At 41.5% G+C, this 21,126-nt stretch overlaps 1 protein-coding gene across 3 annotated transcripts; it reads left to right on the top strand.

Moving 5' to 3' along the window:
* The first annotated feature begins 1,944 nt into the window (after positions 1-1,944).
* Positions 1,945-20,128, top strand: LHX9 (LIM homeobox 9). 3 transcript variants are annotated; one of them, XM_027843487.1, is made up of 7 exons: positions 1,945-2,013; positions 7,868-7,986; positions 10,139-10,341; positions 11,464-11,819; positions 17,334-17,339; positions 18,398-18,600; positions 19,871-20,128. In XM_027843487.1, the coding sequence occupies exons 1-7, from the start codon at positions 1,986-1,988 to the stop codon at positions 20,126-20,128; spliced, it is 1,173 nt and encodes a 390-aa protein (XP_027699288.1). In that variant the 5' UTR covers positions 1,945-1,985. The 3 variants fall into 3 exon arrangements, with proteins under 3 accessions (XP_027699288.1, XP_027699287.1, XP_027699286.1); XM_027843486.1 differs by lacking the exon at positions 17,334-17,339; XM_027843485.1 differs by lacking the exons at positions 1,945-2,013; positions 17,334-17,339 and having other exon boundaries at positions 7,813-7,986.
* Positions 20,129-21,126: the final 998 nt, after the last annotated feature.

Here is a 21,126-nt window from a genome sequence, read left to right as displayed (position 1 = left end):
TTTGTCACTTGGAATAAAAGAGGTTGGTTAGATATGCTAAAGAGCCTCATTGTTTGGCTCGGCTAAGGAGGAAAGGGAAAAGAGTGGGGGTGGCTGGCGCTGTCACATGGAAAAACATTAAGGAAGGCAGCCAATCTCTTTGCCCCTACAACAACCACAAATATGATGATCCTTCCAATAATTCTCTCCGAATTCCCCGCCCCTTTCGTCGCTACCCCCTCCTTTCTTAGAGGAGAAAAATAAAGTCAGTAAATAATGGGTGTAAAGGACATCTTTTTCTGGTTATCCCTTCAACTTCCTGGTGGAATTTGCTTTGGTCAGCCTAAGACCAGGCAGTGCTTGCCCCTGTTAGGAACCTGAAATCAGGTAAAACCAATCAAACAACCAACCAACCAAACAAACAAACTCTCTCTACTGCAGGGTGGGTGCCTATTGTTCAGTTAGTTGGATGCTTGTCACTGGACTACAGCTTTCGCAAGGATGATTTCCATTCACTCTGGCATCCGATTTTATCTTAATGGGTTAAATTGGATTCACTTTGCTGATTACTCTGCGTCTGACTGCCTAGCGAGGCAATGCCAAAATCCGACGAGGGTGGGTTGTGGGCTACCGCTCCCTTCGGATACATCAGGAGTTCAGATCACATCAGATCAGTTCAGATTGGAATTTTCTTTTAATGGAGACTAGAATGTGAGAGATGAGAGGGAGGAGGGCTGGGAGGGGGAAAATGAGGAGTTCGGGAAAGGGAGGAGGAGAAACAGAGGAAGACTTGTTGTTTAGCAGTCACCAGGTTACCCATAGAGGTAGCTGCCTCCAATTCATCTTCTTCCATGTGCTCGCTGTGTGGGAAGTTACTGGTGGGAGCATCCTAAGGTACAAGTTCCAAGAAGGAAAATCGAGCTCCGGGCCTGGAGGTACAGGTTGCTCAGAAAGACTCCAGATATAGCATTCTGCAAATTTCTAAAGATGCTATTTTTAAAAATTAGTTTTATTTACAGCAGACTCCCCCATTAACACTTTACTTGATTATTAAAGGATTGAAAAAACTGAGCAAGGGAACCAAACATCTCGATCTATGTGGGCTCTTTGCTTCTCCCTCTTTTCTTCCCTTCTCTCTCTTTCTTTTTCCTTTTTTCCTCCTTTTTCTCCTCTTCTTCCTCAGCCACTAGAAACAAACAGAAAATAAAAGACAGGTGGAAAGCCTTGGCAGAGGAGGTCAGAGGTGAGAATTGCACATCAATTCTTTATTCGAGGCTGCAATGGAAGAGAGAAAGGGAGGAAAGAGAGAGACAGATGCGTGCAGGACAGACATAAACATAGAGACAGACACAAGAGGGGGGAGACACACACACATACATACACACACCCGTACACACACACACAGAGAGAGAGAGAGAGAGAGAGAGAGACTTGTCTTCCCATCCAGCAGTTTGTTTATTTTGATTAACAGAGGTACCTTCCTCGAGAAACGAGGAACAACACCCATCTACTGGCAGGATTACAGTCACCGCCTCTCTGTCTTCTCTCCCTTACTAAGGAGTCAGTTTTTTGGGGGGGTTACACCTGGGAACTCAAGGTAAGATTCTGCCGGGTTTTTCCCCTCTTTTCCGGTAGCTGCGGGTGAGTGCAGTTGTGTCATCCCCCTTTTAACAGCACAGGATTGCCGATTCCCCTAGTGTAATCTCAGGCAAGCCTCTGGTGTCTTTTCCCCGCCTCCCCTCAGCTTCAGATGATTGAGCCTCTCTAGATTCTAAAGGGGAAAAGCCTCATTTGCTAGGGAGCTGCATCCTTCACCTGAATTTGCGGTTGACTGCAGCTAGAGGTTGTGGCTGTGATTACCAGCGTTAGTCTCTAACCTTGCTTAACCAAAGACCGTGCTGCTTAGGAAACACAGTGATCTGATCTGAATGGGAATCTAATGCGCTGCCTTTTAATTACAGTGACGGGCAAGTACCATTAAGTTGAGATAAAATTAAGCCTTAAGGATGCTGAACGGCACCACTCTAGAGGCAGGTCAGTTATACACGACATTCTTTCTCATTTTATGTTCCCTCCCTTGCACTTGTGTATGTCTGTATATTTGTGTCTGCATCTATGAGTTTGTGATTGTGTCCGTGTGTCTGCTTTCGTGCATGCTGGGGGTGGGTGGGGAGGAAGGGTCAATCTGCATGAATTTTATTTTGATTTAAAAATTCATTAACTTTCCAATGCGAAAGTAATCCAGCTAGGGATATACAGAATGGATTCATTCATATTCTCCCATCTTTCTTGAATTTAGTTTTCCTGTCCTCTCACGTCCTTGTGTATCCTTTCATTCCTTTCCCTTGAATCTCTTTGCTCTTCTCCAGGTTCCAGTCAGTGCTCCGTGCATGGCACAGTCGAAGGAGTTGAAGTGACAGGATAGATACCTTGGTCTATTGTAAGGGAGGATTTCATCCCTGTTTCATTGAACATTCGTTCACTGGGATGAGAGATTTTGTCAGAGAATTGATGGAAGATGGACATTGCCTGATGAAAAAGCTGTAGGAAACAGGAGACAGTTTCTGGCACTGGATATACCTTAACTACAAGCTTGGTTCAAGTAACATGGGCATTCATGTAGAGTCCTGAGAAATACTAACTATTTGGTATGGTTTATTCAGTAAAGCCACAAGGCAAATTCTTGTCTCCCCCATCTCTTTTGAGAACCAATACTTTATATTCACCTGCGTGGTTGGTGATTTGGAGTGTGGTTTGGTATAAGTATGGGAAAACTCACTAGTAAATGGTTTTTAGTTTTTGAAAGCATTTTTCTATCACCAACACCTACCTAACTTAAGGGGCTTCAAGAGAGAGGAGGTTTAGAAGATGTGAACACGCATGGAAAACACTTCCCCAAGCAGTAAAAGATTTGGTGAGGGAGATGGGTGTGTTGCAGAGGGAAGAGGTGCCGACCTTTTTAGCTCAAGGAACAATGCTTCTGAGTTCTGAGGGAACTTGTACATGAAGTTGTCCTAGACATAAGACTGAACTGTGGCTTGGCTCCCGGTGGGAGACTATTTCTGACAAAGGCGGAGTGTAGTCTCACCTCTCACTTCTCACCCTCCTTTCACTCTGTCCTGAATTTCCCACCCTAAGAAAGCTCTGTTACAGGGTCTGAAGGGAAACTTTGCTGAGGCCAGGTTCAATCAAATCCATCTTCAGTTGGGACATTTGTTGTCCAGTATTCCACGACCTATAGGGGTACCAGTCGCCATTAAGAAACCTCACCCAACAAAGATTCACTTTGGATCTTAGGGCGTTGCCAGAGGTCCTAAATTGTTTCTAGGTTAGATGATGGTAGGGAAGATCATGAAGTTTTTTCATCATTTACCAGCATTTAGCACAATGCTTGGCACATAGTAGACTCTTAATAAATGTTTATTGATTGAATGAAAAAAGAGAGCTAGGTTTTGGTGGAGCTGAAAAAAAAAGAGTAGGGGGAGCCCTTGACCTTCGATGGTCTGAAGGGTACACAAAGCATTTGGTTACCTTAGATGGCTTTGTAAAATCTCACAATCCCAATCATTGCATTTGTGAAAATGTCTGTATATTTAGGGGAAGGGAAAACCTGGCACTATCTAACTGCTGAATTAAAGTGGGCAGTTTGGGTTTGTGTGAAATTTTGTTTTATTGCCTCAGGGCAAAAGGCTCTAGCTTCAGATTTTGTCCAACAAATATGCTGATTGATAAATCAGCTGATTTGATTGCAAGCATTTGATTTTTGTTTGTCAAGAGTGATTTTCTTTCCTAGTCAAACCATTTTGTCTTGCCACCTCTACAAGGTAAGGATGTCTTAGGACTACAACTTTACCGTGGGGTACTAGAATTCAGGGCTGTAGAAACCTCAGCTGAATATTGCCCAAGGAAGCCCAGACTCCCGGTTTTGGATCCTTCAGATATTAATAATCCCTAACCCAAGAAAACACTGGTTTCTCAGAGCCAAGAGCAGTATTGGCAACAGTAGCATAAGAATGACTGGTGGAGCAGAAAGAAAGAAGAGTATAATTAATTAAGTGTGCCCAATTTAAGGGATTTAGTCGCTTCTGATTTGACTTGTGCGATCTGTCCAATTATTCCTAATAGTGACATTGAGTTAAGATAGGGAAAGAAGCTAAGCACCTTCTTCCAAAACCCCTGGATTGGCGCGAACTGCCTCTTTGCACCTGCAGATTGCATTGAACAAGGCGGAGACCATTAGTTTAAGGAATGGGGCGGGGGGAGGGGGGTGCAGGGGCGAGAGGGGGGGGAAGAGTAAATATTTCAACTTTTATAGGCACTTCCAGGCAATTTATTCTGGAGTTGGGGAGAAGTGGGGTAGGGTAGGTAGACTATTGTGTGCTTTCTTCCGTTAGTACCAGAAACTGGCTAGAAGAGGCTGCTTTCAAATTAAGGAGTGAGGAAGTTCAGAAAGTCGGTAGAAAGATAAAGAACATTAAAAAGTCCTTTTTAATTTTTTTTTAAATTTTAAGTCTTGATTGTCTAGGGACTTGAGACCACTCCTCTTCGCACTTCTTAAAAGAAGGTGAGTTGAATTATTTTTAGCCCACTCTCCTTTCCAAATGAAATTAGCTTTTCCTGTATGGAAGTCGGGACGCCTAAGGGCACAATTCAAGACTCCTGGGCTTCTAAAACTCCACTTTCTGAAGAGTCTCTCGCTCAACGGGGAGCGTCCTAAGCACTTCCTCTTTATATGAATCAGGAGGCACAGAGCAAGGCCGGGACTGTGCTGAGGGATATTTAGAGTGAAACTAGAAAAGGCAAGAGAAACCCAAATTTAAACAAAATGGGAACCTAACATATAAGAAAAGAGGGAGTTTCTCGGGAGCTCCTGGAATCGACGAGGATGCAGTCCTCAATATAAGACATTATTGAAGGGAGCAAAGGCAGAGGAGCAGAGTTGCTAGGAGAGAGATTTGTAATCTGAATTTTAATATTAAAAGGCACACCGAATTTAGGTCTCACTCCCAGGTGAGTTAGACCGTGCTTTGCCGGCTTAGAGATCTGGAGCACCTCTATAATTTTTAATCACTGTCTTCTCTCAGCCAAGCCTCTCACAACCTCATCCTACGAAATTCCTATTTTTGAAATATGAATCTTGGTAGGATCACAAAATCGTAAAGTATAAGGGTTGGAAGGGCAATTTCTAGTTCAAACAACCTCGTTTTATAGATGAGGAAACTGAGGCCCAGAATGTAATTGCGTTGATGTTGTATGAAAGACATAATTTCAGACTTTCCATTTCTGGGGGTGGGGTGTGAGGAGATCATCAGAACTGCAAACCCTTTACCTGGATTAAATTCCTAGTGACTTGTGCTAATTGACCAGTTCCCCCCGCCCCCCCCCCCCCCCCCCCCCCGCCAGGAGAGACCTCTTATTTCTCCTCAGAAGTCTTAGACATTGACTCCTCTAAAGGAAATCTGCCTCCCTTCTATGTGAAAGGACCTTTGGTGAAAAGACAACTATCACTCCCAAACTCCACTCTGAGTAGCCCTTGGTGTTTTGTTGTGCGCGTGTGTGCTTCAAGCACATTGATTTTCATCCAAAAGGGCTAATTACATTACTTACAGTAAATAGCAGCCCTGCTGTCCAGGGTCTAGTGTGCCAACAGAAGGGGGGGGGGATCTTCGGCTTATTTCACTTGGTTGACTTCATTTTTGTGTGAAATGGTGTTTTATGAGCTGCATTCTGGCACGCGGAGGAATGTAACAACAGCCGATCTGCAAATAACATTAATTTTGAGTCTCAGAGAAAAAGCTGGGAGAATGCCGAATGCATCTTGGGTTTCAAGGAAGAGGTGACTCCAGCAGCCCCTCAGGAGGAGTGATTGTGATGCTGGGGAAAGGAAGTTGGGCCCCGCCTGGTGTTTTTTTCACAACTGGGCTGGGTTTAGTGTAGAAATCCCTACGGACGAAGGGAGCAGCACTGCCTCCAGGAAGATCCTTCTGGAGGGATTGAGGTGTCAGGAAACAGCCGGCAGCTGTTTCAGTGAAAGGCACGGAAAGAGAAAAAAAAAAAAAAGCAGGGCATGGGGAAAGGAAGGAAGATAGGAAGGAAGCTAGAGAAGGAATTGATAAATCGTATCTATAGCCTGGATTTACTAGTCCCTTGTCTGGCCTTCTGATTTGGGAAGCCCGCCAGATTTCCGTGGACTTGGAGTGGGTGGTGGTATTGAATGAGACAATCAACAGCCTGGTTTGGTCAGGTATTTTTGGCGGTGGGAAGAACTCTGTAAAGGGCTTTCGTTTACGTGAACCATTTATTTCTTGTCATTCTTAGCTCCAAAGCCTCCTCCCGCCTTCCTCTCCCCCTTCTCCCCCCCAATTTTCTTACTCCTGAAACCCTTTTCACTCCTGAAGGCAAAGTTATCTATAGTGGTCGTGTCTGTAATTGATTTGTCTTCTAACCTTTTGGGTAAATGGAAATGGTGACAGATAGGGATTTGTGGCCCTTATTGGCAAGTTTCAAACAAAACTTAAAAGTTACAAGAAATTTTCCTTAAGACTGCCATTCACTTGGAGTTGGGAATAAAGTTCCGAAGCTACACATTAGACTTGCATATGAAAAGGTACACACACACAGTCCTTTATCTGAGGGCTAAAACATTCAGCCAACAGAAACAGAAGACAGCTTCTGTAACCAACTCCTCAAACGACACTTTTCAAACCTTGGGAGAAAGTGAGGAACGAAAACCCCTTGATTGGATATATTTCTTTGATGGGAAAGGAGAAAAAAGGAAACAGCATCTTTAATTCACCGACCTAGATGCGTCGGTTTTCGGTAATGGGTACAGAGCTAATAGGTTTAAGATGAGAACCCCAAACTAGGGCGTCCGGCAAAGTTTGCGCAAGTGAAGTAGTCTGTCTCTTCTCTTGGCCAGGCTCTGGTTTGGACCTACGATCCGCTTTGCATTTCCTGAGCCCAGCCTGGGACAATTAGTATTGCCTTTTGCCTTTAAAACATGACCGCTGGGAACCGTTGGAAATGTGTATCTAGAGGGGAAGGCGTGTGTGTGTGTGTGTGTGTGTGTGTGTGTGTAAGCGTGTGCGCCATGGTGGGTGTATGTGTGTGTGCGTGCGCGCGAGTGTATCCGGGAGGGGGTGTGTATGCATGTGTGTGTAGGGGAGGGGATGTGTGTGTGTGCGCGGAGACAGGGAGGGGGCTTGCATAAAATGTCCCCCTCCCTTTTTCCTTGCCTCCCTCCTCCCCCCATTGTAATGTTTGTCACTGCTGGCCGATCACTAGGGGGTTGAGAGGAGTATGACAGGTCTTTGTTGTCTGAATAAAAATCAGTGGCAGCTCAAGGGAGAGAACTCCTCCTACTAAATTATCAAAAATGGGCTGGCTTTAGTCTCTTAACAAATTGGACACAGCTCCGGAAAGCAGCAGTCCCAAATCCAACCTACAGGCACTGGGAACTTTAAAGCATCCAGGGACGGCTGAAAATAGCATTTCTTTTTCTTTCTTTGTGTTCAAAACTATTTTCTGTCTCCACCAGATTTTTTTCTCCCCCCCGTTCCAGTTGTTTCCCATTAGTAATCCGATCTCTCCAGAGCAGTAAGATTCGCCTTCTTCTCCTTCTTTTCCCATCCCCCTGTTTGTTTGTTTTCATCACATCTCCTTCAGAAGCTGTTGGTGCTTTTTTTTTCCCTTCAAGAAGTCGATTTTTCAATTTGTCCCTCCTTTTTTCTTTCGTCTTCCTCTCCCCCAGTCCCCTACCCGCGCTCAGTGATAGTCTACAGTGCAGACTTTTTTTTTTCTTTTGGATGATCTGAGACTCTGGGGTGTCTGTATATGGAAATAGTGGGGTGCCGAGCCGAAGAAAATACTTGTCCTTTCCGTCCCCCAGCCATGCTTTTCCACGGAATCTCCGGGGGCCATATCCAGGGGATCATGGAAGAGATGGAGAGGAGATCCAAGACTGAGTCCCGTCTGGGCAAAGGAGGACAGATGAATGGCAGAGAAGCGGTAAGAGGCCCAGGGCAGTTTGTCCCAGCGCACTTTTTTCCCAATTCTACTCTTCCCACATCCTCCACATCTCCACCCTCTGAAGCTGAGGTCACGAGCCCGGAGTCTCTGGTGTGTGTGTGTGTGTGTGTGTGTGTGTTGGAGGTTGAGAGGGACGACTACTCTGCTGTAGGCTGGTGGGTTTGCAGCCTGCGTTTTGCTTACTTAAAATGTGCGAGAAATAACGGGCCTCTGTGCACGGAATTTGGGATGGAGAAATTGCCTTGGAGCGATGGTTGGTTTTTTAGAGCAAGCGGATATACCCTGGGTGGAATTGCTTACTCTCTATGGAAACCCTGGGCAAACTGGTCCTAAACTTCCCAGTTGCTCCTGGGCAGATTCTTAAAGAGCCGACTAAGAGCTTCCCAACAGATCGGGGGCTGAGGCTGTTTCCAGCCCTTGACAATCAGTCGTCAGAGTCCTTTACAGAGGATGGAATCTCCTTGGCTTTCCCTCGAGGGTTACACATGCCACTTGAAGGAATGGGGGAATGAATAGAAGGAAGCGAGGTCCGTGGTCCCCACGTCCTCTCGCTTTTCATCCTGAATCCCTTGTACAAGAAGCATTTTAAGGTATTTTTCACCGCGATCCCACTTATTGGAGGCAGGGGAGAGATTCGAGAGAGTTTAACTACAAGAGCTTTGAGATCATTTTTGAAAGTAAGCCTCAAGATTTTTAACAAAATCGAAAAGAGGGAGATCCATTTGCTTTTATTGTAGACACTTTTCCATAGCGAAAACGCTTCCCACTTACGATGGGGGGAAAATAGCCAGGACACTCTCCGGAAATGATTTTAGGAGAGGGAGATAGATATATTTTTCTGGTATTACATATCTCCTACAAATCACTCATAGGGAATTAGCAAACAAAGTAACGGCCTGGAAAACCACTCAAGCGATTTTATTTTGCTTTGTTTTGCTAAAAGGACTCGTGTGTGTAATTTCACGTCTAGGCTCACTCTACGACACGGTAAACACGAAAACTCTCTTTTGCTTTTGCAATTCAGTAAAAGGAGGGGCGGCGGTGGTAAAACAAAACGTTTCTCTCCTGTTGACGAAAATATCTAACAGATGGCTTTGGCATTTCTCCGTTTTTGTTTTTAAACACAAAACCTGAACTTCTGGTCGAGCTGGCGTCTGTTAATGATGGGATTCAGCCCAGTCCATATATGCCCTCCCCTTGCTCAGGTAGAGCTGAACACAGGAAGCGTGACTGATGCTAGACCATGAATTTCAGTGTGAAGATGTGTCTGCATGTATTCTCATGTGAACAAGAACGTTATACAAATATGCGTATGTACACAGTGTGTCCCAAAAGTCTTAGCATAGTTTAAAACTACACTAATTCATTTGAGACACCCTGAGTATTATATATATACTCAATTGACTTATCAGATAGAAACCCTACAGCCTGCTTTGCAAAGTTATGACACACTCAGGATCTGTCAAATTTTTAAGAAATTTATTGTCTGTTAAACTGGGAGCACAGGCATAGGAACAACATCAGATTTTTCTTCTGCTTTGGTTGGTCCTATGCCTACTAGGATTTAGAAATATAGGTGTGATACCATTGAGAATTTAACCTAACAATAAAATCAAGTCTTTGTCTTAATCTATTCCCTTGTATACCAGGGGTGCAGTTAACATTTCTCCCTGGTTTCTTTTTGCCCATTCCACAAAGGACAATGACACAATTTAGGTTGCAATTACGCCAATTCTGCAGTCCCTCCAGACTGCTGTTAATAAACTCCCAGTACTTTCCCTATTGAAGACTTTTACTTGGTAATCTAATGTCTGGAAGTGGGTTTCCATAGTTTCATATATTTTGTAGCATAGGGTACAGACAAAAAGACAGATGGAGGGAATGGTGTTGAATGAAACAAACACTAAAGTTCCATGTTTACCAAATTAGGCACTGTTTTCTCTTTCATGCCCTGAATTCACCATACTCTTAGGACAGGATTAGGTTCTGGAAAATTCCCTTTCTTTGCTTCAGTTCACCAGTTTGATCCATCTTGTCTAGACTCTAATCTTCAGGTTTAATATGTATCTTTCCTATTTCTTTCTTAACCCATCTGTCCTGTGGTCGTTGTTGGCTTGTTTTTTTTTTTCAGAGTATGCCCCCTATGAGCCCGGAAAAGCCTGCTTTGTGCGCTGGTTGTGGAGGGAAGATCTCAGACAGATATTACCTGCTGGCCGTTGACAAACAATGGCACCTGAGGTGTCTTAAGTGCTGTGAATGTAAACTAGCTTTGGAGTCAGAGCTCACCTGCTTTGCCAAGGATGGCAGCATTTACTGCAAGGAGGATTACTACAGGTATTCATTCAGACAAGTCTTTTTATCGAGGTCCACAGCCACTACTATCCTGCACAAACAAAGCTAAGATCAAGGGATGAGGTCTCAAGCACAACTTGTATTTTGTGTATTTGTTGATGTAATCAGGAGCAAAGAGCTTGCCCCTAGGTGACACTGGGGTTGGTTCAATGAATATCATGCATTTCTGTCCTCATCATCATTGAAAACATATGCATCGAGATGTGTACATCTTAGATCTCTTAGAGCAGTTGTTAGGTCTAGAGAATCCTTAATAGACTACCCAGGCACCTTGATTTCTTGGTATTTGTTCTAGGAAATTAGTGGTCCTGGGAATAGCCAAGTGAAGTTTAAGAGCTGTATCTCTATAGTAGGGAAGACTTGAGGGTTTGTTTTCTCCCCAATTCCCCTACTTTCCGTTTCCTACGAAGAAGGGAAGGCTTATATTTATTAACTGGATTTGATATCTATGGTAATTCTTATTGCTATATTGTTGGGCTTGGGGAGGACCCTGTAAATCAAAATAGAAAGGGTTCTAAGGAGCACATTTTAAGCCTTCCAAGATCGAAATTCTTTATGGAAAGAGGTCACTGAATTTTTCAACTTGCTCTAGTAGTTGGAAAGAAATCGAAAGCGCTTTTTAAATTGACTTTTCCCGGTTTTTATTTTATTTATTTTGGGACTGGGCTGAATATAAATGTGTGTACAGGGGATCATTCTCAAATCTCAGCCAGAGCAAGGTAAGCGAAAAAAGAGGGTCTTCATTAAAAATATGCGTATCCACAGGCACACCTGTGTGTCTACATATTTATGTATACATACATATTTATATAAGAAATACGCTTGTATAATATACACACGTCGAGTCAATTTAAAAAGAAAGGAAGATTTCAAAGTATTTGTCCTTTGTTTCAAACACATAAAATAAACTCCTTTATTTTACTTGCCCCCGGACTCCTAAGAAGCCGCCTTGGGCCCTTTGGGAAGGTGTCAGACAGCTGCAGAGCAGCCCCAGCTGCTCCCCCCCGCCCCCCCCCGCTCTTTTATCGCCCTCCCCCCTCTCCCAAGGGGAACGTGGTTCTGCCTGTTCTAAGTTCAGGCTCCTATTCTGATGTTTCTTTTCAGAAGGTTCTCCGTGCAGAGATGTGCCCGCTGCCACCTTGGGATCTCGGCTTCCGAGATGGTTATGAGAGCCAGGGAGTCTGTCTATCACCTGAGCTGCTTCACCTGCACTACCTGCAACAAGACTCTGACCACCGGCGATCACTTTGGCATGAAGGACAACCTGGTTTACTGTCGGGCCCATTTTGAAACCCTCTTACAAGGAGAATACCCCCCGCAGCTTAGCTACACCGAGTTAGCGGCTAAGAGCGGCGGGTTGACACTGCCTTACTTCAACGGCACAGGCACTGTCCAGAAAGGGAGGCCCAGAAAAAGAAAGAGCCCGGCCCTCGGAGTGGACATCGTCAATTACAACTCAGGTGGGCCCAGGACATCAATAGTTAACCCCTTGCTCAATCTCACCCTGAGGAAAAAACCGGGTTTCCTTCCTCTCTGTGAACTCCACTAGGTTAGGGCTGATCTTGCTCAATTCAGCCTTTCCCATTTCCACCTTGTCTCCCCCCTCCAAAAAAAAAAATCTTGTCTAGGCACACCGACCAACTACAACCAGAGGGACTTGGAGACTTTGCAGGGAGACAAGCGCAACACCCCCCACCCCCACCCCCGGTGCCCAGGTACCAATGGTGGCCCAGTTACTTTCAGGATCTTCCGGTGGTGCAGGACAGAACAGGGGGCAGTTTGTGGATTGCCAGGCACAAGTCCTAGTGGAGGGTTTTTTAAACACTTCGAAAAAAAGCTTTGATTTCACCCTCAACTTTGAAAAAGCAGAGTTTGAGATCACTAGCTAGCCCCGAATTGATGATGAGGGGTCCTTGGCTGTAGTACACCCAAACTTGCTGTAAGAATCAGCCTTTGGTTGGGTATCACGAAGGAGAAAGACGAGTTTGTTACATGTGCTAAATGACCAGTCTGAACACATTATGAGTGACTGACAAATTAATGTCGCCTATGCCTTGCTGGATCAGGTTGGAAAGAGACCCTGGTTAAGCTATTGGGCAGGATTTCCAGGGGTTCAGAGCTGAGATTTACTCTTCTTTTCAGAAGTGAGGCGAAAGCTTCTCTAGTTAGAGGGGGGAAATTCTATTTTTCTCAGGGGGCCACTAGTTTCCTCTTTCTCTTAATTTGTGTGCTTATCTGTCTGGGTCTGTCTTATACTTGGGAGTGGCAGGGAAGGTTGGTTGCTTCCAACCCCCCTCCCCCAGTCCCATCTAAGCCTATTAGTTAATTCCTATTAGCAGGGTGGCTGGAGGTGAAAGCAGAGCAGGTCTGAGCTTTCCTACTTTAAGTCACAAAAAGCGTTGTTGAGGAAAGTCTCAAAAAGCCCAAGTCCTATTTTAAGGCTACTTAGGGATCCCTTGGCTCTTCTTAACCTTTATATCCCTCCGGCTCCCGCCCCTTTCCGGCTCTCAATCCTAAAGAATAAGAGTAAGAAGGCCCCTATCCCAGGTTCCTCAAATTTAGTGAATCGGTGAGCTTTTTAGCAACAGTTCTTAATTGTTGCAGCATATCTCTCCGGTGGGGGCTGCAGGACCCCTAAGAAGTCTGGGGTGGGGGAGGCAATATGACACGTCACCCCCTTGGGCACATTCCACTCCCCAGGGCCCAGAAAGTCCAGAGATGGTGAGAGTTTCTCGAGGATTTATCTAGTCCATCGTGGTTTCAATCTGGGGCAGTTTCGAACAGGGCTGGGGGTGTGGGGGTGGGGAGGGGAGAGAAAAGGAAAAGACCAAATCCTCCAGCCTGCTCCGGGACCTGCTTAATCCTTCTCCTCCGAGGGCAGCAGGATGCCGTTCCTCGTTTTGCCAACCCCCAGCCGAGCGGCCGCCCTCCCGTGCCCCTGCCCCTGTAGCGGCTCGTTAAGGGGCTTTTGGTCTAGGGCCGCATTACCCAGTGCGGTTATTTCATCTCCTCTGATGCGTGGCCTTCGGAGCCGGGGCAATCAGGGCACTAATTGTTCTTTATTAATGGAAGATGACATCGGAATCCCTGGCCACTCACCGGGGCCCTAATTGGTCTCTAGGAAAAGAGAAAAGGGGAAAAAAAAGGAGAAAAAAAAAAGAAGAGTCCTTTCTAGCTAGGGATTCCCTTCAGTCCATAGAAAGCCGGGGCAGTGGGGGATTCCTGGCCAAATTACAAGTAGAGTTTTGCATTTGTTTATTTAACCTAATTAATTCTGTTTGATTTACTCGTTGGTTCAGATTTTGTATTCTCAAATCACTCTTTGTGGGGGACAGTAGGGTGTGGTCAGCGTGAGTGCTCAGAAAAACTGGAGAACTCAATGCAAAGTTTATTTAAAAACAAACAAACCAACCAATAAACTCACAAGGGTTATCCAGGTATTTGGTTTTCAATTTAGGGAAGACTCTCCTAAAAAACCGAGTGTCGGAAGTCGATGGTGCCACCCTCTTCACGAAAGGCCAAAAAAAAAAAGTTTATTTAGTTCTAAAGTTGCGTGTGTTAAGAAATCTGCGCTCTCTAGGGTTCCTAATGATAAAGATTCTATTGAAAAAGACCCCGAAGCACCTTGGGGCCCCTGCTGATAAAGAACATTTCCTTTTCTAAAAAGAGGGTTAAACAAAAGGGTCAAGAAATGTTCAGTAAAGTCAAAAATTCAGTAACTGGTTTAAGTGGTACTTTAAATAAGTATCAAGAGCCACAAAACCATTTTAAAAAGAGTGTTTACGAATCTAATGCCAGTGTCTGGCACTAAAACAAGGAAAAGAAACCCTAGAGAATTAAAAACATGTTAAGCATTTCCTTAAGCAGGAAATAAAATGGTCTAACAGTTTTACCTCATTAAATTTCTAGTCTTCATTGAATTTTGTACTGCTTGGCATCTCTTCTAATACGTAGAATATTTATATATAAGGTGGTACATTAATAGAAGAAAACAAATATAATTTACACATGGATATATTGTACACATGTGTATAAGAATATATGTACATATCAAAATACACATCTATACCTTACTCATTAGATGTATATATGAGTACACACGAAGTTCATAGTGCATTTGTATGTGTGTATACATGTATTACTATATATGTATGTGTATATGTATATGTGTATATACCTACATAATACATATATACCAAATATATATTAGAAGAAACATATATGCGTGCTTCAAAATTTACAGAACATTTATATAGGTCATTTAACATTTGAAATATGCTAAGTGCGTACCAAAGCACATTCATATTTAAATTATACCTACATCCACAATTAGGAATGAACCAAGCAGGCACTTTGGGGAAGGAAATTTAGGGTTTATTTGGTATTCTGAGGACCAGTTTTCAAAAATGAGGAAAGGAGTAGTGAGATTCATGGTCTGGAAAAAGATTATTTAGTTTTAGAAGAAGACAGAAATTATTTTAGCAATCTATCATTAAGCTACCTAACAGTGTCCTCCCCAAGTCCTTTACATTTTTTTCTTAACCTTTCAAACTTCTCTACTTACTTCAACTATTAAAAGAATGTGGCAGTGACCCCTAGTGGTATCTTTAGAGGGGTTTAACTTGCCCATTTTAAAACAACAATAAACTTAGGACATTGTGAAATGTCCTAACCCTAATAGGTGTTTAGATTTTCTTACTACTTTATGTTGTTTTTCAGTTTTATGTTCCATAATTCAAAAGGAAAAAAAAGTATAACTTATGAACTTATATGGTGAACTGAGGAAGACAATTAACTCAATGTTCACTTAATATATTTGCTATAAACAGAGGCAGCATGGTGGGGTTAATAGAGGACTAGCCCTGAAATCAGGAAGACTTTCTGTTCAAATGCTATCTCTGGCATAAACTAGCTGTGCCACCTTTGGCAAGTTACTTAGCCTCTTAGTATTACAGGCAACTCTGTAAGATTATAAATTACAGACTAGTTGCAGATCTTCATTGGTGGAGGGAATTTTGACACTAGGAGTTTCTTCCTTGGATGAAATCAAAGCTTCAACCCCACCCCCTACAGCAAAAATTGTAGTAAAACTTAACTAAATTAAGAGAATATATATTAATAGAAAATGCTTCCTATATTATATTGCATAATATAAATGATAACATTTTGATAGGAATACAATATCAGTGATTCAAATAAAATGAAATATTTCTACAACCACTTGATTCACTAGCTAGTGTTTCTGTATGAGAGCTACTACATAGTTTATTTAATGCACTAAAATATGCATCACCCATCAGAGAAAAATGGTTACAAAAGTACAGCAATGGAGAAATTTTTTAAACAATCAAAATTTTTTCCTGTGGAGATGTGATTTAAAGCAGTGTCCTCATCTAAGAATAACTCTACCAACATATTTCCTAAGAAATAAAAAAGTGAACATGCCATGGGAAGTTGAGTATGTATTTAAAAATCAAATTAAATTTTCTATTCCAAGTATGTTTATTATCCAACATGTCCAAGAAAAGTTACCTTTTGCTTTATTGCCCAACTCTGCTAGGCATATAAATTTTCTTCAGAGAGAACTCTGAAACATGAGTTATATACTCCTTTGATCACTTTGATATTGATGGCTAGTTTTGTACTCAGATCCTGAAGCATGAATTGTTTTCACAGGGCTAAATGTAGGTTTACAGTTGATCTCTGGTTGCCAATTTTGATAATGTAGAAATGTAATACTATATAAATTTGCACTAAAACATCCTTGGCTACATGTGAATAAAGTAAACTCTAAAGTTAGAAGAGAATTGTCCATTATCTCAAGGAAAAATTATCTGATTTCTGACAAGGGTTAAGGGATCTGGGCACAATGTTTAAATGTCTACACATAACTGATTCTATATCAAGTTTATTTGGTTTAAAAAAATAAAACTCACTTGACCTCAGTTGGTTGGTCAAAAAACATTTATATTTATGTGCCAGGCACCTAAGGTGCCTAAGTTCTGGGGAACTAAGAAAGGGAAAAGATAGTCCCTGCTCTCAAGGAGCACACAATCTAATGGGGAAGACATCTTGCAAACAAATCTGTACAAATAGAAATACAGGATAAATTGAAATAATCAACAGAGGGAAGGTATTAGAATAAAGGGGGATCAGGAAAGGTTTCCTATAGAAGTTTCCTATACAGGTTTTAGCTAGGACTTGACCTGTCTAATACCCTGTTCTACTTGTATATCTTAAAGAAAATATTAAGACAGGAAACATTTGGTAAATAGCTAGAACTATTTAGGAGCAGTTGCTTACTTGTTGGTTTTTAGTGTATTTGATCTTTTTCATTTCTTTGGATTAACAAATGACCAAATACAGCCTTCCTAGTTTTTTTGGGGGGGTGGGGATGGGTTTCACCAAGAATAGAAAAATAAGTCTGACCATAAAGTAACATGTAGACAACATTTAAATGAATGAAACATGAAGGGTTAATATTAATTGATGGCAGTTTGTATTACACTTCCTTCAAAATTATGTTCTTTTCTCATTCCCATGCTAAAGTTGATTTTAGAACTCACTGATTCATTTTTTAAAAAAATGAAATCTTAATAGAGCTGAACAAAGAACATAGGCCATTTACATTAGAGGATGAGGTACAGATTTTTTTTAAAAAATTGTTTTTTGTTGTTGTTCTGAAGTTAGCTGTGGCATTAGATGCAGTGATGTGTTCATTTTACTAGTCACAGTCTCCATATGAGTGGCCAATGTTGGGTTATTAAAGTCCATTCAGCTTTACATCTGAGAGATAATGAATTTTAGACTGGTTTCAAGTATCCTTTTTCTTCTTCTTCTTCCTTAAAGCACTCTAGTGCTAAGGAGTTTTGTGTAGAACATCCACTGGTGAAAAGGAAACACTAGGTTCTCTCCAAGGCCAGATAAAGGCACATTTCTTAGGCCTACCCATATTTACCATGTAAAGGAAGTAGATCTGAGTATGTTACCTGGCCCCTCTGAAATGCAAGCTAGAGGGATGCTTCAGGCATAAACTTTAGTAAAGATAAGTAAGGATAGGATTATATTCCCTCAGAAATGTTTATTAAAATAACTCCAGTGGGGAGAGAACACCTTTTATGTACGGTAAAGTCACAATTTAGCCATTTATACCTAGAAGTTCACAATGACTCAAAAATAGTCTAATTATAATTACGTAAGAAATTTCCAAATTTCTATTTACCCTTTTCAAATCTGACATGGAAGAGGTGAAAGAAACTCTCTTCTCTATTATTTGTTAATTTTCTCTGGATTGAGAAGGATCAAGGAAGGGCTCTAAACTTAAAAAAAAAAAAACTGAACAGGCTTTAACCCGTCCTTTAATTTGTCATATATTTTCTCATTGGTTCATAGATCTAAAGATGGAAGTGACTTCAGAGGCCATATAATTTTTAAAAATTAAATAGCATTTAATTTTTCCACAACTACTTATAAAGACAATTTTTAGCATTTTTAAAATTTTTAGTTCCAAATCCCCCCCTTCCAATTCCCTCTCCTCTCCTCTCCCTAAGAAGGTAGGAGATTTGATATAAGTTATATATGTGCAATCAGACCATATAGTTTTAATCCCTCATTTTACAAATGAGGAAACTGAGGCCTAGAAAGGTTGAATGACTTGATTAAGGTCATACAAGTAATATTCATCAGAGTCAGAATCTGAACCTAGGACCACAATAAAATAATCACTTCCTCACCTAATAAAGGAAAAGTATCTCATAATTTGCTAAATGTAGTTGTCAGGTTCTACATTCAGTCCATATTCTGATTCTTTGAAACGTGGTTCTTTCCTTTTAGGAAAGAAAAAAAAAGTTAAAAAAAACGAACACCTTTACCCATAACAATAAAGTGCTTCTTTCAATCTCTCTTCACCTACTTATCACTTTTCATTCCCCTTTCAAGCAGTAATTTTGAAGCAAACAAACAAAAGTATCCCCCATTCTTTTCTTAATTCAGGGTTCTTTACATTCAGCGGTTGTTTTCCCCGTTGTCATTTCACTAGGTTGTAATGAAAATGAGGCGGATCATTTGGACAGAGACCAGCAGCCTTATCCCCCGTCCCAGAAGACCAAGCGCATGCGTACCTCCTTCAAGCACCACCAGCTCCGGACCATGAAATCCTACTTTGCTATAAACCACAACCCGGACGCCAAGGACCTCAAGCAACTTGCCCAGAAAACGGGCCTGACCAAAAGAGTTCTGCAGGTAAGAAGTCACCACCACTGGCTGGGTCAAAATTTCCCTTCCCCTTGCCAGTGAAAGTAGTTATCTTCCCTTCTTAGAGTGATATAGATATTGTCTGTACTGTTTCTTATCAGTTTGACTTAGCTATATCCCAAGTGGGTGTGCTGAGGATTTGAGGGGGAACATGGCAGGGTACCCAAAGAGAGGCCCAGGAAACTTTAAAAAAATGAACTCAAATTCTTCTTTCTTTTATGGAGATGGGTCCCATAGAGAATGTGGGGCTTACCATATTGCTTTGCATGTAGAAATTATGTAATTTACACAGCAATGACACGGTGTCTGTTAGAAAGCAAAGACAGAGGTATTTTATGAGGCTTAGTCTATTGGCTTCTGGAGAATTGTCATTGCAGTACTCGGTTCAGCAAAATCTTGGCAATCCTAGTCACTTGGCAGGGAATTTGAATTGACACAGTCTTCAAAGTTCAGGTGGTCCCCCTTTTCCACTTTGCAAAGGCCTAGGATATGATTTTTTCCCATCTGCAACAAATTTGTCAGTTTCTAACTAATAAATTTTGCTAACAAGTAACAATGAAAAGAAAAATTCCAAATAATTAGCTCTGCTTTATATCCCCTTCCCTTAATATGGTTCTTCATGTGGGAAGATGACACTATAGTCCCACTGTGAGGTCTTTTTCCAGCAATGGGTGATGGGAGGTGCTGAGACAGACACTTTTTTCTTGCCCAGGCTGCCTGATGACCAATATCATGCATTTGCAGTCTGGCTGACCAGGGTTCATCTGTGGCCATGGGACAGAAATACTTTTCACTCTGTGAAAGGTCTAAGGGGAGGTGATCTCATCAATCAGAAAGTCTGTTAGTACTAACTACTTTCCATGTTGCTATTCACCTTTAGATATTTTCAATGACCATGACTCTTCCCTACCTTCAAAAGACTCGAAGCAGGCCCTCTTAATGACCAGTAGCTAAGGGCATAGTGTACTTCCACCCTTATATCCTTATGCTTAATTTGAATTATTTCTTAACTTCATCTCCAGTTGTCCTAAGAGGCACTTGTCATGCTGGGGGGTTATGTGCAGCCTAGCACAGAGAGCATATGAAGTTTATTCGAAAAAATAAATAAGTGAAAAAGAGAAAAAAAAGCTTCTTTAAAAAAAGGACAAAACAAAACAAAACATTTTAAAAGGAGAAACATACATCAAAAATAAAATAAAATAAAAACAATCAGCAAAAACAAACATCGGTAAAGAAATCAATTGGGATTGGTTTGCAGGTTTGGTTCCAAAACGCACGAGCCAAATTCAGAAGGAATCTTTTGCGGCAGGAGAATGGGGGTGTTGATAAAGCTGATGGCACGTCGCTCCCGGCACCGCCCTCAGCAGACAGCGGCGCTCTCTCTCCACCCGGCACTGCGACCACTTTAACAGACCTGACCAATCCCACTATCACTGTAGTGACATCCGTGACCTCTAACTTGGACAGCCACGAATCCGGAAGCCCCTCACAAACTACCTTAACGAACCTTTTCTAACATTGGATTTTTTTTTAATTCTTCCTCTTCTTTTTTTATTATTATTATTCTAATTATTATTTTTTATCATTTACAAGACTTTTTTTTTTTAACCCACAAGATATTTGGGGGAAAAAAAAACAACAGCTTGGTGTGTAGCATCTGCAGCCACTTGGCCAATGAGTTTACAGTCATGTCTCTCGTTTAAAGTGAACATACTTTGTCTACAAACTGTATTTGGATTTTAAAAAATCATTAGGTCTTTCAGTAGGTAAGGGAAGTTTTTGACTCATTCTAATAAGTGCCTCTTAAAATTGTATGTTACTTATTTCCAGAATCTCGGGAAAAATGAGCTTTATTGTCATGGGCAAAGAATCCCATTCCCAGTCTAATAACCAGGCTAAAAAAGAATCAGATAATTATCACCAAATGAAGTTTTCTGTCTGGAAGTGACATATGCTTCTGGAATTTTGCAGCCTTCACATTAATTTTTATTTTTTTGCAACTTAAGGAAAATTTAGATGATTATGATTTCCTCCCGTACTCCAAAAAGTCCAAATGGAAAAAATACGATTAGACAAAAGCACTACAAAATAATGATTTAGAAATGTGTAAATGTCCAATGATTAAAGTCCCATCTAGCTTTAACATTCTAAGATGATTTGTGATTAATTGGGGGAAACTACTCTAGGAAGTTGGATTTTCCTTCCATGGGCATATAATTCAACAACAACAAAAAAAGACTCATTATTTCATTTTAACATTCTAGATATTATTCCACTTCCCCCTGCCATTAAAATTCCACTTAGAATTTTAAAGTTTTATACTTTTAGTCTCCAAAGACTGATAAGTGTATAGTATTAAGGTAATTCTCTATAAATTACTTTCCTTTTTTCAGGGAAAATGGAAATAAGCAAAATATAATTCATTAAGATGTTTAGAAAAGTGGTTTAGTTAATTTGATTCATTGCTATTCTGATTTACTTCAGATTTTCCATACAATTGCTCCTGGCATCACA

Source organism: Vombatus ursinus, unplaced genomic scaffold (genome assembly GCF_900497805.2).
Source record: "Vombatus ursinus unplaced genomic scaffold, bare-nosed wombat genome assembly UNPS02014909.1, whole genome shotgun sequence".
NCBI classification, from domain to species: Eukaryota; Metazoa; Chordata; class Mammalia; order Diprotodontia; family Vombatidae; genus Vombatus; species Vombatus ursinus.
The sequence above is the reverse complement of the archived record's forward strand: the minus strand, read 5'-3'. Positions and strand labels throughout refer to the sequence as shown.